Below are 16,106 nucleotides of genomic sequence, written 5' to 3'. Positions count from 1 at the left end.
GCGGTTTTAATTCGCTCTGCAGCAGAGGCTGGAGATCGGGAAGCTCGGGAGGTCTCCCGGTGGGCCGGTCCACTTTGAAATGTATTTTGTGGACAATTGCTCGATTATGCGAATGAGCAATCGCGAAATGCCCCCTCCCCGGCTGGACTCCTTGTCACACATTTGCTGGGGACCAAATATACTGATAGTATTTTATCAATATTACAATATTCACAAGGGTACTTTACCTCTCTGTGGAGGAGAACTTTCTGATCTGGCCTCTGATGAACTCCACTGTGAAAATCTGGGGATTCTCCACGTCGCAGATCAGTGCGAAGACCTGGAGACCAGACCGGGAGAGACCGGACCAGAGGGAAACACGCAGTGTTACACAGTATCAGCAGCTCGAAAACAACTTCTTTTCTTTTTGTTCCCTCTCAGTCGGCACAGTGACGACAGACAGGGAAGTGGGTTGAAGAAGAGAGGCGATTATATGTAGCTTAGGAGCGCAGCGGAGGTTTTAACCCTGGTCAGTGCATGTTTCGTCTGTGGTGAGTTGCGGCAGCACGTTGTGCCAACCTAGACCACATGCCACACCACACACTTCAATGTGGCATGTTCTGTACACATGCCTGTTTAAACACCAGCCTTCACCACCTGTCCCCAAGAGGAACGGTGTCTTTCCTCCCGTCAAACACTTCCTGGTTACCGCAGGGTTACGGTTGCTATGCAAGGACCCCCCCGACCCCTACCTCTCCAAAAGGCTTGATGGTGACGATGTTATAGGAGGCGGGGTCTCGCTCCACCAGGCATGTCTCCGTCAGAGCCAGGATGCGCTTCACGGGCTCCTGGGAGGAACAAACAGAACGCCGTGGTCAGACTCTCAAAGACTCACAACGGTTTCAACTCAATGAAAGTCATAGAAGTTTGCCATCCAAACGTTTTGCAGGCATTGCAATAAAAAAAAGCATCCTAATGAAGATAGCGCCTTCATCACATATTCTTTTCAGGTGTTTTGTAGACGTTTCACGCATTATTGTGACGGGACAGTGTCTGAAAGAGGGAGGGAATGACATGTTTGTGTAATACTGCAGGACGGAATCAAACCGGATGTTCTGCATTGTGTTTTGCAAGCAGGGTTGCTGCACATGTGGGTTGAGCAGTCGCCATTCTAGGTCACACCGGGCTGACACAACCAACACAGCTTGAGGTAGGGTTTTGGGTCTTGTTGAATTTGTGTTGTGCATTGATGTTGGGTCGCATTGTGTCCTGTTGTGTGGTTTTGTGTAGTGTCGCGTCGCATCATGTTGTGTAGTGGCGTGTCACGTGTGCCATGGTGTGTCATGCCGCGTCGCTTGTTTCGCGTTGTGGCGTGTGCGTCTTTTTGTGTTTTATTGTGTTGGGTGGCGTTGCGTCCTTTCATGCGGGGTCAGGTTTTGCGGTGCGGTGTGGTGTTGCGTTGGCCCCTCTGTTGCGTGGCGGTGGTCTCGCCGTGAGCGTGGCGTGCTGACCTGATGTCGGGGGGAGATCTTCTGCACCACGAACTCGGCCAGTGACGTGATGCTGTCGTCGGAGCTGTATTTCCCCAGGCGCTCGGCAGTGAACACCTCAAAGGTCAGCGGGTCCTTCCGCAGCCGCAGCGAGATGCCGATGTAGTTCCCAGCATGCTCTATGGCGCAGCGGATGATGTCGTCGCGGTGCTCCGAGGCAAACAGATGCTGAGTGGGAAGAGGACGGGGAGGACTTAGGATACCGTTAGTATCCTAGTTATACAAAATAATATGGAACACGAGGAAAGAATCCCAAAGGCTCCAAGCATTCAGCAAAGAATAGATATAGAACTAGAAATACAGATACAAACCAGTCTATAAAAAGTGTGCAAACACGGAAAAAAAGCGGATGCCTGCACTGAGAAACAAGGTCAAACTAAGCTAATGAAATATAATGCAGCTGAGGGTTGGCCGATTTGGCCTGAGAATGGAAAAAGGGAAGTACAAATTTAAATTAATAAAGCGAACCTAAAATAAATCGCCCAGCCCTGCCTAAAAGCAAAATGTAGGATTTCAGAGCCTGAACTGGCAGAGACACACACACTGACAAAGACAGACAGACAGACAGACAGACAGACAGACAGACAGACAGACAGACAGACAGACAGACAGACAGACAGACAGAAAGAAAGAAAGACAGAGACAGAAAGAAAGACAGACAGACAGACAGACAGACAGACAGACAGAGAGACAGAGAGACAGACAGACAGACAGACAGACAGACAGACAGACAGACAGACAGTGCTACATACCAGCCGGTTGAAGCCGCCGTGCAGGATGCAGAAGCCCCCCTGGTAGTCGGAGAGCTCGGCGAAGCCCTCGATGGAGCGGTAGTCGTAGGAGCAGAGCACGCGGTTGGTCTGGGGGTCTATCTGGTCGATGCCCCCCGGCGTCACCTCCAGGCTCACGGCCCGCCGCGTGTCGCTCCAGTGGTGCTTGTAGCAGTTGTAGCGCTGCGGGAGGAGACGGGTGAGGTTTATACATCTATAGATCTAGATCTAGATATATAGAATTAAAAACGCACTATTATGAGATATAATAGTGAGGTTTATTAATATATAGATATAGATATAACGATTCAATTCTAGGATTATCATGTGAATGTTCATTCTAACTGAGTTTGAGATACAACAAATGGACTGACTGGATGGGTGAAAGTGCCAATGAAAGTCGATCCAACCAGCCTAGCACCTCTTGTGTTTTCCTTTATTTAATAAAACCTTTGGCATTGATGGAGGTGGACATGGTGTTTGGCTGTCATAGCGACCAGTCTATCTGTGTTGTGTTCAAAACAGTTCCTTTCAGACACAAACTTTTTCATTCAACTCTTTAATACTCACCCTGCCTGTTATCTTCCCCTCCGAGAAATCTGTTCTGAATCGCTGTGAAGCAAAACAAGACATATCACACACACATTAACACTAAATAATCATGTCATTTAGAAATTGATGCGCTCATCATATTGGTAAGCATGGTTAGCGTTCTCAGCCTCACTTGAATGCGATAAATGTGAATAAAACATTTGCTGCTGTGACAATTTCCCTTTGGGGATGAATACATTTTCGTGTTATCTCATGATCAACACTGAAAGAAAGAGTCCCATGTTGGACAACGCCATCATACTAATCGAGCCAACCTCCATGAAGGAGTTGATGTGAACTCAGCAGGAGCTCTGCGGCAGCTGTATCAACCTGCCACGTCAGGGCGTGTTCCTCCATCACTGCAGATCTGGGCTCTCTGGGCTCCAAGTTATGACGCTAACCATTTAGAGGAGTTTCCTGCCAACACAGCTAAACCAGGCAACGTGTGCTGCCCGGGTCATGCTGACGCGCTTTATGCTGAAAGGCTGATCAGGAATGGAAACACACTGCAGTTTTCACTGCCGATGCCGATAAGAGGCGTGTGGAAGAATCAGTTACTATTTACCTCCAGTCAGTTAGCCCAAGCACCTCACAACGCGACTTCTAGTGAACTCATCTAGCGAAACATGCTGTGAAGGACCAGGTTGGGGCTAAGGGGGCGTCAAGAATTCCTACGAGGTTAGGCTGCGGACACTGGGGATCGAACTCGGAACCTTTGGATTGGTGGTCAAACGCACAAAACTCTAGTATACACCTTACGGCTGTGAGAAGACTTCCAACATCACCACGTATCGTAGAAAAAAGGGTGTCCCGTTGATGTGGTGTGTGCTTTCGTTACTGTTCGGGGACCAGACGATGCGGGAAACCTTCCTGACGTTCCCGTCCGGTGCGTGACGGCGGGCCTTACCAGCGCCTCCGTGAGCAGCTCCATGCGGTGTTCCGTGGAGAACTTGAGTGTCTCCGACTTCTTTCCGCTGCCCTTGCGGAACGTGAGGTTGAACTCGGTGCCCTGGCCCTTGCCCACCGGCCCGATGCCGCAGACGTCCCCATAAGGCCACTGCAACGGCAAACATTCAGGAAAGGCATGGCCCTCAAAAGGTGGTCACCTTTTTAGGGCCATGCCTTTTTATGCGTGTTAGAGGCGAGGAGGGGAGTTATATGCCTTGCTAAAAGACACTTCAACATCTCCCCCCACCCTCAGTTACCCTACATGAATCTAATAGGCAACCCCCCCTCAGGTGTCAGGAATCTCACCTGCCCCCCCATCCACCCTCCCACCTTCCCTCCCTCACTCCCTCTCTCTCTCCCTCCCTCGAGGACGGGAGAGAGAGAAAAGAGAGATATTGACACGGGTACACAAAACAAAAGGCTGAGTGCTTGAGTCCTCTAAACCAAGCCCAGCTTGTTTGAGAGAACCGAAGCCAGAGGGGCCTGAAGAGGGAGCCTGGGGGAGCAGGCTGGCCCACCCACCTGGTTGGTGACTTCTAGCGTGGTGGGGTTGTAGGTGGTGATGCCGTGGGTGCCCACAGAGAACACCCGCTTGTACCTGAGGAGAGAGACACGGAGACGGGGCTGAGGCAGGAGAACATGATAACAATATATTATATAATAATAACAACAATATCGCTTATCAGCATCCATACTGTTGTTGTCATCAGCCCGACAGAAATGGTGCTATATCATTGAACGCTGCGGCAGCGATTCAAACCCAACTGCTGCGTATATTGTTTTATATATTTATCCCATGGAGCTTAGCCATGTTGTCCTCTTAATCGTGTCTTCCCACTGCGCTGTCTGCCATTGGTGCATGCGCTGTGTTTGTGGTGTGGTAATTGTAGTGTGCGGTGATAATTGCAGTGTGGCGTTTGTTGTGTGCGAAGCTCGCGGTGTGCGAAGTTTGTGCCGTGGTGCTTTCTGGTGGCCAACGTTTGCATCATCGCTTATCATCACTGCATCACGTCAATAAAATAGTGTAGTGCCGAAAAGGTAAACGCAACGTGTTTATCCTGGTGATATACAGCTCTAGGAGGTGCACAATACACATACAGAAGGTGAGAAAAAACACTTTGACTCTGCGATTAAAACACGTCCCTGAGCAGAAGAAAAACCGAAAACAGGTAGAGGCGGAGATGAGATGAGTCAGACAAAATGAACTCGTCAAAAAAAAAAGAAAAAAGGACAAGCAAATTCCCCTGAAGGGATTTTTAAATCTTTAGCCGGAGGTAATCGCTGTAAGGATAACTAAATCTCTTTGTACAACACCCATATATATCCATCCATCTCTATATCTATACATATAATGCTCTTTCTGGCCTTGGGCCTCAAACGTTAATAAACATACACAAACAGACATCAGCCAGACCTCACTAGCGTTTCTATTCTGATCCAAGTGCATCCATCCCTCTCCTCTCTGACTGCTACTGTACATGGGTAAACCATACGCATGGGTCTTAGTTCAACAGAATACCTCCCTTATTAGACTAACCAACGCTGCCCAAGTCAGCTCCAAACTAATTGACAACATGTCTGAAAAGTGTGGCAGAATTTTTGTTAAAAGGACAAACAGTTGAATGTAAACTTTGCCACTGCAGTGTTCTTATCCCAGCTCAACAACCGACATGGCACATCATCAACGGTAGGCATAGGTTATTTTACAGGTTTTCTAGTTGTGGCTGTTCCTTCACCAACTCTGTCATTTAAGGGCTTGATAGGCTTTCAGTGAACATATGAGAGATGCCTTCTCGGTCCTTATCGCATTCTGACCTATTATATTAAACACCGAACAAGGAAAATAAAAAGATCCAACAAATTTTCCTCTCCTCCACAGAGCACTAGTAGTGATATTGAGGATACCGGGTAGAGTGTACTCAATGCATTGTGGCAAAGTCAGTTCATCAAGAGATAACAGGCAGATTTTAGGTCGGGCAGAGTAGGTTGAATTACAGCCGTCCAAGATATTCTTTCATTGACTACTGCAATTCTTATGCCTTGTGCCTCACTTAATGTCAGTTAATGCCAGTTTAGGTCAGTCCATGTGAATTGAAGTCATGTAATCAAAGTTGAGTATGGGTCGGGAGATTGTTTTTGGTTCAAATAAAAGTTGGTATTTGTTTAGAGCTTGGACCTTGGAGTTTAACGTTTGGCTTAATGGCTAACACGAGAAGCTAGCTGAGTGGTGTCACATGCGAGGTGAAATATGCATTCTCCATGGGGGGGGTTGATGACACAGATGAACCCTTGCCCTCAATAACCCCCAGACATCGCATCAATTGTATTGAATAAAACAAACACAGCAATGTCACAGCCAATCAGGATGATGGGACCGTGATGACATCGCTGAAGGACTGATGCATCAAGGAGGGCCACGCCTCACTTCCTGCCAGAGTCATGACATCACGCGAACCGACACACCGATCACAGAGGCCACCCAAACCCAACAAAGCATTTACAGTCTTTCAAGATAAAAGGGTAGCCGCACATTGGCAACAATGTTTAATAATAGAGGACAACTAATTCATAATTTACACACACACACACACACACACACACACACACACAAACACAGATACCTTTTAGAACAATAAACAGTGTTTAACACTCTGTTGGATTACAACCAGGACATTTTATTAGCATATTATTATTACGTTTTGATGAGCAACAGCAGAAGCCCACCCCCTTCCTCTCTGATCTACTGAACAGTCGCCAGGTGAGATCAGACGGATTGATTTTCAAAAGGAAAGCAAAAGCACTTGAGATGACAAGGACTTACTGACGACAAGTTGAGGCAATACAGGGCTTTCATCCACAAACATTCCCTCTGTCATGCTTTTTCACTGTTGCGCTCTCACACACACACACACACACACACACACACACACACACACACACACACACACACACACACACACACACACACACACACACACACACACACACACACACTTCCTCCTATTTACGAGGTGCACAAACATAGGCAATACAGCCATGCATGACAAACACACACACACAGACACACACACAGACACACACACACATTATATACATGCAGGTATGCATGTCATTGATGGACATGCACAGAGGGTCGTGAAGGAGGCACAATTACAGACAAGTGTTTGTGTGCATGAATGTGTACATGACCGTAGATAATGGACCACATTGGTCCCGGTCATGAGATTGGGACTGCGTTAGCTCTTTGTTAGCGTCAGGCTGGCTAGCGGTGACAGCCCCCCACGGTACAAAAAGCTTCAATGAATACATTTTACGATAGACTTCCTAATTTAAAAGGCTATCCACTTCCTGTATCTTTCAAAACTGCTGAGCTACGGCCCTTCTAAGAACATATTACATAAGCAGTTAGCCATTAAGAAATATCGCCGCGGGAGCAGTTCAGGAGTTCCTTCTACCAAACCTCGATGGACACATATGTTTTTACAATGTTTATTGTTGCATTGGAGCAAAAGGTTTTAAAGAAGCATTTTTTCAAAATTGCTAACCAACCAAGGGTATGTGCTACTAGGGTGCAAACATCAACAGTCATGCATCAAAACAATCCTCAAAGATGTGATATTTTGCCTCCAGTTCTGAGTGTGATAAGCCATAACAAGCTGTTTGAAAGCTTATCTATCCATCATACATCTAGGTGGCCCCTCCCATTTGTGATTTCACTAAAACACAGGAAAAGGCATTTTTTTCATACGGCTTGTAATGGATAATCACACGCTCACTTGGTGCATAACATCACCCACTTTTAACCTACACACTACGGAAAACTGATAACCAAACAGCAGGGACAGTACCACCACTGCTGGAATAGAGCTCATGCAGCAAGTGGTGGGTCTGATGGTTCAAATCGGTGCCAAGTGGAGTGAAGTCAACTAGAACCACATACATATAATGACACCCAACTCTGAATCACAAACATCCCAAAAATCACAAATAGCAGATGGTGCTGTCTAGGCTAGCGTTTGAAGAATAGAGAGAGATCGAGAGAGAATGGTGGCTGATAATGTTTGATTAATGCAATGAAGTGGACGGGTGGTATTGTAGCCTTATGAAAAGATACACAGCACCACAAAGGCCCCACACTCAGACATGATTAAACAGATGCCAGAGTTGACCCTCCAGTGATTTAACAAGGTGTAGAGAAGAGGGTCATATGTTTATCTGTTTAGCCCTTAATCCCAGACACAGTATGGAAGGACTTCACAGGCCGCACATGTGACAACGCTAACATGTGCTAAAATCGTCTAAAAAGCATGAAAGGAGAGGAAGGAACCTTGAGAAAGAGACATTGAAACACTTCCTGTTTTGTTTTAGAATAACTGTGTGAAACAAGTGGGCCAATAACAGCGCCTCAAATCTTTCAAATTAATTCGTCACCCAAGAGACGAGAAAACCAATCCGTTTAGAACAATCATAAACATAAGGTCCTCTTTCATACATCAATCAGGAGGGAACGACTGAAGCAAATAAACCCTTTATTCCCACTCGCTTTGATCAGAACCAAACGTTGGAGTGGGTGGGTTGTACGAAGGCTGGTGTCCCCTCCGATGTTCAACAACCTGTCGAGTGGCTCGCCGTACAGAAGTACACAGAGGGTGAGCTAATTAAAGATGGTGGTAAATATGGTTAGGTGGGGGTGAGGGCGATGATGTATTCACAGTGGAGAGCTCTGACGGTCTCTCTGACACGGCAGTAACACAGCTCTTCCTGGTTCTGCACCCCGGGGCATGAGCTGAACAGCACTAACGAGGTGCCTCGTTAGGAGGGCTGCTTAACGAGGCTAGGGATGGCTTAATTGTATTGAAGTATGCGTCTGTCTTCTTGTTTAAATGTTGTCATATCTTTTTATATATCCGTCTTATTCGGGTCTAGCTTGGAGGAAATGATTATTGATGAAAATCAATACCATTATCCTGGTTAATAAAGGGTGCATAAAAGTAGGACTGATAAAATAATTGCTTGGAAGCCAGTGATAAGATAAGTCTCTGTGTCGGTCAGACTGAATCTGCTTATCAGAGGGGGCCAAGGGGATAGGTTAAGTGATTGTAATATCATACTCTGACAAATGATAACTGTATGAGTAAAGTTATCAATACTGGGACTCAGAAGAATATTATTTGTTACACATAGTAAAAAATGTCAGCCAAAAATGTCTCACGCAGTCATCGCAAATATTTGAGAGGAGAAACAGAACTTCACCGCAAAACTAAAGTACAACAAAAAACAATGGACTTCACCGTAAAACTACAACAGCATACAGAGCGGACTGTAGAACTACAATAGAGAGTTACAGCTGTTTCCAGGCCTTTGCTGTCAAGGGCTCTTTATTTCCAACAACACAATCTCGTCTTTTCTCTCCATCACCTCTGACCTCGCAGTCCAGTAGGAACAAAGCAACCAATACGGTCAGTCGTGCACACTTCTGGGGGCCTTCGAAGGATACACACACACACACACACACACACACGTGTGTGTGGAGCAAGTCTCTGAGCTTATGTTACCGCAGTGATGAATGGAGGGCCTTAATAGGAATCAGCCACTTAGCTTCTGCTATTGACAGGTAATGTGATCTCATTGGCTCCGCTGTTCAGAGGGGGAGCAGGATATAGCATGCAGTCTGCTCCTTCACGCTCACGGCTTGGTTAGTACAGTATTGAGGCAGTTAATAATATCCAGTGACGTAGGTAATGGGTTTTCACAACCGATACAATACATCATTGACAGAGCGTTAAATGAAAAGCTTAATCTAGGACGTACAAAGATGGCAAGCTATAAACGTACAGTATGTATAAGAGCATCCATATGAGAGCTGCGGATCTGAGCTGAATAACCTACCCTGCCATACTAAGCTGTAAATGGGCCTTTATGTTTTAGCTTGCAGTATAGCTAATGCAGCTAGCAGGTAATAACAAATGTGATGGCATAGTTGTTTCATACGGCAAAAGGTCTAAATCTATGTATGAATGAGAGGATATAATTCATGTCAGAAGACTTCTCTGCTATTGTTTGGGAACAACCCGCAATAGAATGATGTCATCCAACCCGGCCCCACCCACTCCTGACTCCGCCCCGCCTCTTTCTTTTCTCCTTAAGTTTCGTTTGACCCAGTAAACCTGTGTGCCTGCCATGCTCACTGTACAGTAGAAGGAAAACATCAATGGTGGCCTCTTACTTTCCTCTCCACGAGTGCTTGGTCGTATAGAAGCAGGCCAGGTCTCTGTTTTCCTTGATGACGTTCATCTTCTTGAAAGACCTACGACAGAGGAAACAAGCATTCACTTATCTAATCACAGTCCACAACAACACATCCTAGAACAAAATAAATCAACACGGTAAGTTCCCCCCATGCCTGGCAGCAAAGGTAACCACGGGCTCCAACTTTGTTTAACTAAACGCTCAGTGGGTAGAAGGAAGAGGCGTCGGGATAGGGATTCCCTGGAGCACCCTACCAAGAGACACCATGTGATCTGTCATGTGACCTGGTCAAACACCAGACCGCTAAAACGCTGTGTCATCACCTCCCAGACCATCGTTACCACCTCAGGTTTATGTAACACACATTCCAACGCACCGCCACACACACACACACACACACACACACACACACACACTTCACACAGACAAAAGACATTCCCGGAGTCAGAGGATGGGGAGCAGACCCACTGCTGTAGCCACTATGAAGGAGAGGGGGGTCTGCGTGTTAGCCCCGCCTACTTATTCTCTGAGGGAGGATCGAAATGGCCGCAGATGGAAAGTCAGCCCGAGGTTATCTCCTGGAAACAAGGCTTGGACTCCGCTGTGTAACAGGTCCAGTTTGTGCACCAAACAACTGGTCTGGTCTTGCCCACCAAGAGCACACCACGTCTCAGGATTTGAGTCTACGACATTCGTTGATGCGTTCATGTGAACGTCTATCTATTCTGTAATCTGTGGGGAGCTCTTGGCACATGAGGCAGGAGAGCCACTAGATAAACCGGAATTGCCATCCAAACTGAGGTAACGAGATCCGGTGTCGGAAGCGGCTGCGTCACTGTCATCAAACGCATCAACATGGTCCCACACAGAGAGGACACAAACCCATCCACCTCCCATCATGTTACGACACAGTCATCACACATATTTATTTACATTTAGAAGTGTCACTTTAAAACGCTCCCAGATTGACCAAATCTTGGACATACCAGCTAGAACTCAACCAAGGGTGTTTTGCCGCAAGGCACGTGTACTTCGACTCCCTCATTTGTTGCAGCGACGCTGGTTTCCACACTGGGAGCTACTGGGACACGTTCAGGCAAACGTACCAGCACCGGCCGACAGCAGGAAATGGAAGTGAAAGCGGTGAAAGTGAGAGAAAGAGTTGCAGGGCCAGCAGATCTGGCCCACGTGCGTTTCCTCTCCGAGCACACGGGAAACGGCGTTAGCTTTACAACCTCTCCCTGCCGAGAGCGGCTGCGTCAGCGCTCTGATAGGCTCCCACTTCCTTCCCGACGACCTCACCGTCGCCGTGGCGCTGCTTGTGGTGTGCCGGGTGGCAGAACAGGTCTGTTGTGATGCGGCCCGCCGTTCATCAGTACCGTCACCGTACCCCCATAGGGGATTTAAACCCAAAACACAAAGCCCCTACGAGAGCCTCACAGCCTTGACAGCAGAAGACCTGCCGTGAGTGAGGAATCCGTCTCGCTGTAAATACTCCCCGGTCCCGTTGACGCATAGACCTCCTGGATGGAGACGCTGGCCGGCGGAGCCAGGAGTCTCAGAGCTATGGATCGTCAGCTTCTCCCCCATCAGCTGCAGGATGAACGCAGCCCAGAGAGGAGCAACGTAGCCGGAGACACTTCAGACAGACACTAGGTCCGGTGCCAGTCAGAGCACTTTAAGTCTGTGGACGTGGAGATGGTGATTTATAAAAAGACCCAGCCCATTCCAGGGGGTGGGGTCATGTGACTGACTGTCCTTCCAGCTTTTAGCTCGGATCAATACATCGCTTTATAAAAGGTCTGTCAACAACCGGAAGGATACGTGAATTCTAGGGCCATGTCATATGCTGCTCGAGCCTGGTTCACACTTTCAAAACTAGCTCTGGTGTTTCAGCAAACTTGGAAGATCCCTGGGTTAAATCGATGTGAGAGAAGAGAGATCCTAGCGTGACTAACTATGACAAACACTAGAATCATAGTGGCCATTCGTCCTTGTCAACTTGCCTTGAAACAGATTTTAAATGCAAACTAGCATTGCTCTGTGCTCCGTGCCCTACTGGGGAAAACATACAACATTTCACCACCAGACAAATAGGCGGGCAGGCTGACCGATGTTGAATAGTGAGTACATGACAAACAACAAACAGGGAAATCCAGTGCTTCATTGTTACCACAGTGTAGGATATATGTTTGGCTGAATGGGGTTAAAAGTCTTTTAACCCCATTCAGCCATAGAAACCATAGCAATGTCATTGTGCATAGAAACGCTTTTGTTGAACTGAAAAGGCGTTAAGTGAAGCTTTAAATGCCACAGGCTGCGTGGTCGACGTGTCCTGTCTCCATCTAATATGCATGTGCAGCAGTCTATTGATCAAATTGACATACTCGGTTATCCCTCTGCAATTCCGATATAAAGTAGTTAATTACACAGCTGTCAATGTTTTTCTGCGATCCGCCTGATCACAATTGTTCTGAACAGAATAGTTGCTGCAAGGGCCATTCATCACAACACAAAGAGGTGAACCAGGTAACGGTATGAAAGATATTGATCTCATATAGAAGCCTTATCGCGTACCTATGATATCAGGGAAAACATAATTCATTTGTATCAATCACCTTATAAATGATCTGAACACGTGACGTCAAATGTTACGGTTGTGACAGACCAACAGAATAGAAAAAGTTGCATTACAACTCGTCTTGAATTCTTGTTTCCACACGTATATATCTGCAGCCACAATCTTCGTCAACACCTATTTGACGTTATGAGCTGTCAGATATGACCACCAAGCGGGGGACAGGGTGATCTCCTGGCTCCCTGACACGGACGTGTTACCCACCAGAACCACTGCACCGCTTTCCTAGCGCTGTGTGACGTTAGCGATATATGGGTCCAACATGGCGAGCAATGGTTCCGTTATTCCTGTTTGTTAAAGGCTTAGCAAGGGAGGGGGGCCTGTTGGGAGACCCGAGTGTCTGGCTAGCGGGCAGCTAACCTCCTAGCTGGGTCTACTATGGCCAGGCTACTGGGTCCTAGCAGCGGGACTCGATCAGTACGCGCAAACATGGAGGAGATCCACTCTGAGCAGAGTGTCATTCGAAAATGCATTTACCTGCGCGATCCTTACAAAATAGAGTTTGTATGTCCGTCCACCCAGCCCCCGCCCTCCTCCGAGTGTGGCTGGTGCCGTTCAGTTTTCCAAAGCCGATGCTGAAGGTGTTCAATTACGCCGTCTTCCCTCCTGGACTCAGGACGCTGCCATGTTCCCGATACCAACAGTGTGCCAGGGCGCATGCGCGAGGCCCGTCTGTCATGCGTCTGTCAGCTGATTGGTTTGTCAGGAAGTGGAGCCGGCACGGGATCTGATCTCGGATCGGCTCTTATTTTAAGAGATCCCGATTGTTTATATTGATTAGTTGTAGCGGCGACTGACCCCATATCAGTGTTATTTTTCATACTGTATATAAGTTGTCAGTGGAGCCATGCTAACAAGAAATTAGCGGTTCAAATGGGCGCACCCCTGCTTTTGCAACATGAGGATAAGGAGGATAATAGATTATCTACGTTGTTCACCAGATAATACGTCCTTTAAGAGGATCCTCATATGTTCAGTGAAAACCGACCCGAGTGTTCACGTTAATGGTTCGACTTTATTATCTGATTTAAAATTAATTAAAATATCACATTACAGGAAGACAAAACAAATGTACGCAAAATATAAAATATACTGTTTGAGCACTATTTGATTAAACGTGCCTATGCCATCCTCGACACACAGGTCCTTTTGGCCGCGATTTCCGACGCAATTTATGTATTTTAAGAGAACCGCCCAATATACAACATTGTAATGCACCCATGATTTTATTTAACAACTTTGCATAGTCTGAGTTGATGTGTGCCATTTCAAAAACAGGACAACTGCGTCCTCTGGGGGTGAATCTCCTACCCTGCATCAATGCGCCACTCATCCTCAGCCTAATTCCCAACTTTAAGTGCTGTAGCCTACTTTTTAATTTTTAAATTTTTGTACGTTTAAATGCTTTGAGCGAATTGAAGATTTCATGAGAAACTGTATTATTCCTAATGAAATGCACATCCAAAATCTTGTATGTGAAATTTTAACAATTTTACAATATTTCATTCATACGACCAAACCATGACTTGAAGGTTAGGCTACACACATATATTTGATAGATGGTATTTCCATAAAAAAGGTGATTAAAGAAAAGATAAGATGTAGTTTACTGATATCTTCACCTCAAAACCATAAATGGATATATTTTCATTTGTGGGAGTGGGAGTCACTTTTTATATTTGTACTTTTGTGGGCAAAAAAATGCATTCAGAATTTAAAGTAAAATCCATAATATGCACTCATTAAAGAAAATTGATGACATATTGAGATGAAAACCGCCGTTAAAAATCTGCATCTATTTGAACAACAGCAGTGTTGATGGAGGGGTCGAGAGACCCCCAGAGAGTTAAAGGTGAGACCAGTGATGAAGACCACATTAAAACAAAACCTTCTGCTCTGCTCCGCCCTAAAACAACAATAAGCGTAGGTCTATAAATAACAGTTAGTCGCACCTGGGAGAGACTCACCGCGATTGAAGATAGAGCGGAAACATCTTGGCCTTTTCTGTTTAACCGAGGATGTGAAAGTCCTGCCCGTGTGTGTGGTGTATGGAGGGTATAGTCACGCTGTGAAACATCTGATTCAGTAGGCTACCATGCGCTGCCCGTTAGTGTAATCCAATCAAAGATAGAGCGTGATGGGGGGGGGGGGGGGGAGGTTTTGTTGGGACACTTCTTCTTAAACAAGCGCACCAGGAGGAAAGGAGGAGACGCCACGGACTGCAACTGGACTGCTAGCTTCTTTATTTGGGTCACATGCACTCAGTTCACCTGGCGGCTCTGCGCTGTAGTTTTGAAATTCGGAATAATGTTACTAAGAAAACGTTACAAACGTAGCCTAATCGGTTTATGTAGATTTTGGCAAGCTTTGTAGTATTTGGCAAGGGGCAGATTAACATAACGTAACATAACATAACATTGTAACAGTGTATAGCCTAATAACATTTACCAAATAAACGGGTCAATTGCATTAGAGTTTCTGTGTGTGTGTGTGTGTGTGTGTGTGTGTGTGTGTGTGTGTGTGTGTGTTTGTGTGTGTGTGTGAGTGTGTGTGTGTGTGTGTGTGTGTGTGTGTGTGTGTGTGGAAACATGGAAAAAAACTAATAATTCATTATAATAAATAATTATAATTTCATTTCACCGTTTCAATGACCTTCACTGGATCATATAAAACAGTTAGGCGCTAACATTACAGTTCTCAAAAGTGACCTTTGACTAAAATAAAACAAACTCTAAGGTGCATTCTAAAACGAGGATATTAGATTAGAGGCGTCTTGATTAGATTACTGTCATGTTTTTGTCATTGTGTTATCTTACATAAAATATCCAAAAACTTCACCAGCCAGAATGAATACAGGACTTTGGTTATTATAATGATGATTATCATTATTATTGATAATAAAACAACATTTCAATACCATCGTAATATCAATTATTAGATATTATAATGTAAAACATATATTATTATGCTTATTCTTTTGATATGCTGCTCTATACTTGAAATATAGACCTTTGATATCGATTAAAAAAACATTTTGCTACTTTTTATATCTGTTTTAAGTTTAAGTGTGTTTGTTTTGCGGTGTTGATGTGATCCACGTCAAATACTATTTTCTGTCACACTGTTGATAGACTTTTTCTGAATCTAAAGTAGGCCTATCAGTACAATATGATAGGCGTACTTCAGGGCTATCAATGTTTGAGTTTAAGCATATTTCATAATAGCAAAGAAAAATTTGGATGAAGTTATTTGGCGGTAATTTTGATGTGACATCACGATGTACATGCGCGGCGTTGTGCGTTAACAAACGGATGGACTACCTGGCGAACGTAGTGCCGCTGAACGCATCCCTGGTAACCAAGGCAATGACGCCACCCCGTA

General features: G+C 45.7%; 1 protein-coding gene across 3 annotated transcripts in view; it reads right to left on the bottom strand.

Moving 5' to 3' along the window:
• Positions 1 to 13,342, bottom strand: part of dnajc13 (DnaJ heat shock protein family (Hsp40) member C13) — a 50,314-nt gene extending 36,972 nt beyond the window's left edge. For 2 of the 3 annotated variants that reach the window (XM_079754398.1, XM_079754400.1), the window contains exons 1-9: positions 13,203 to 13,342; positions 10,065 to 10,145; positions 4,361 to 4,436; positions 3,798 to 3,947; positions 2,870 to 2,911; positions 2,282 to 2,482; positions 1,491 to 1,697; positions 732 to 827; positions 228 to 319 (exon numbers count right to left, since the gene is read on the bottom strand). In XM_079754398.1, coding sequence (XP_079610524.1) covers positions 228 to 319; positions 732 to 827; positions 1,491 to 1,697; positions 2,282 to 2,482; positions 2,870 to 2,911; positions 3,798 to 3,947; positions 4,361 to 4,436; positions 10,065 to 10,132 — 932 coding nt within the window. In that variant the 5' untranslated portion in view covers positions 10,133 to 10,145; positions 13,203 to 13,342. Of the gene's footprint in view, positions 1 to 227; positions 320 to 731; positions 828 to 1,490; positions 1,698 to 2,281; positions 2,483 to 2,869; positions 2,912 to 3,797; positions 3,948 to 4,360; positions 4,437 to 10,064; positions 10,260 to 13,202 lie in introns of those variants that run through there. The other variant, XM_079754399.1, reaches the window with a different exon arrangement.
• Between the last annotated feature and the right edge of the window lie 2,764 nt (positions 13,343 to 16,106).

The sequence above is a fragment of the Pollachius pollachius genome (assembly GCF_949987615.1).
Source record: "Pollachius pollachius genome assembly, chromosome: 17".
In the NCBI taxonomy this organism is placed as follows: domain Eukaryota; kingdom Metazoa; phylum Chordata; class Actinopteri; order Gadiformes; family Gadidae; genus Pollachius; species Pollachius pollachius.
Note: the sequence above shows the minus strand (reverse complement) of the source record. Positions and strands in the feature narration are given on the sequence as shown.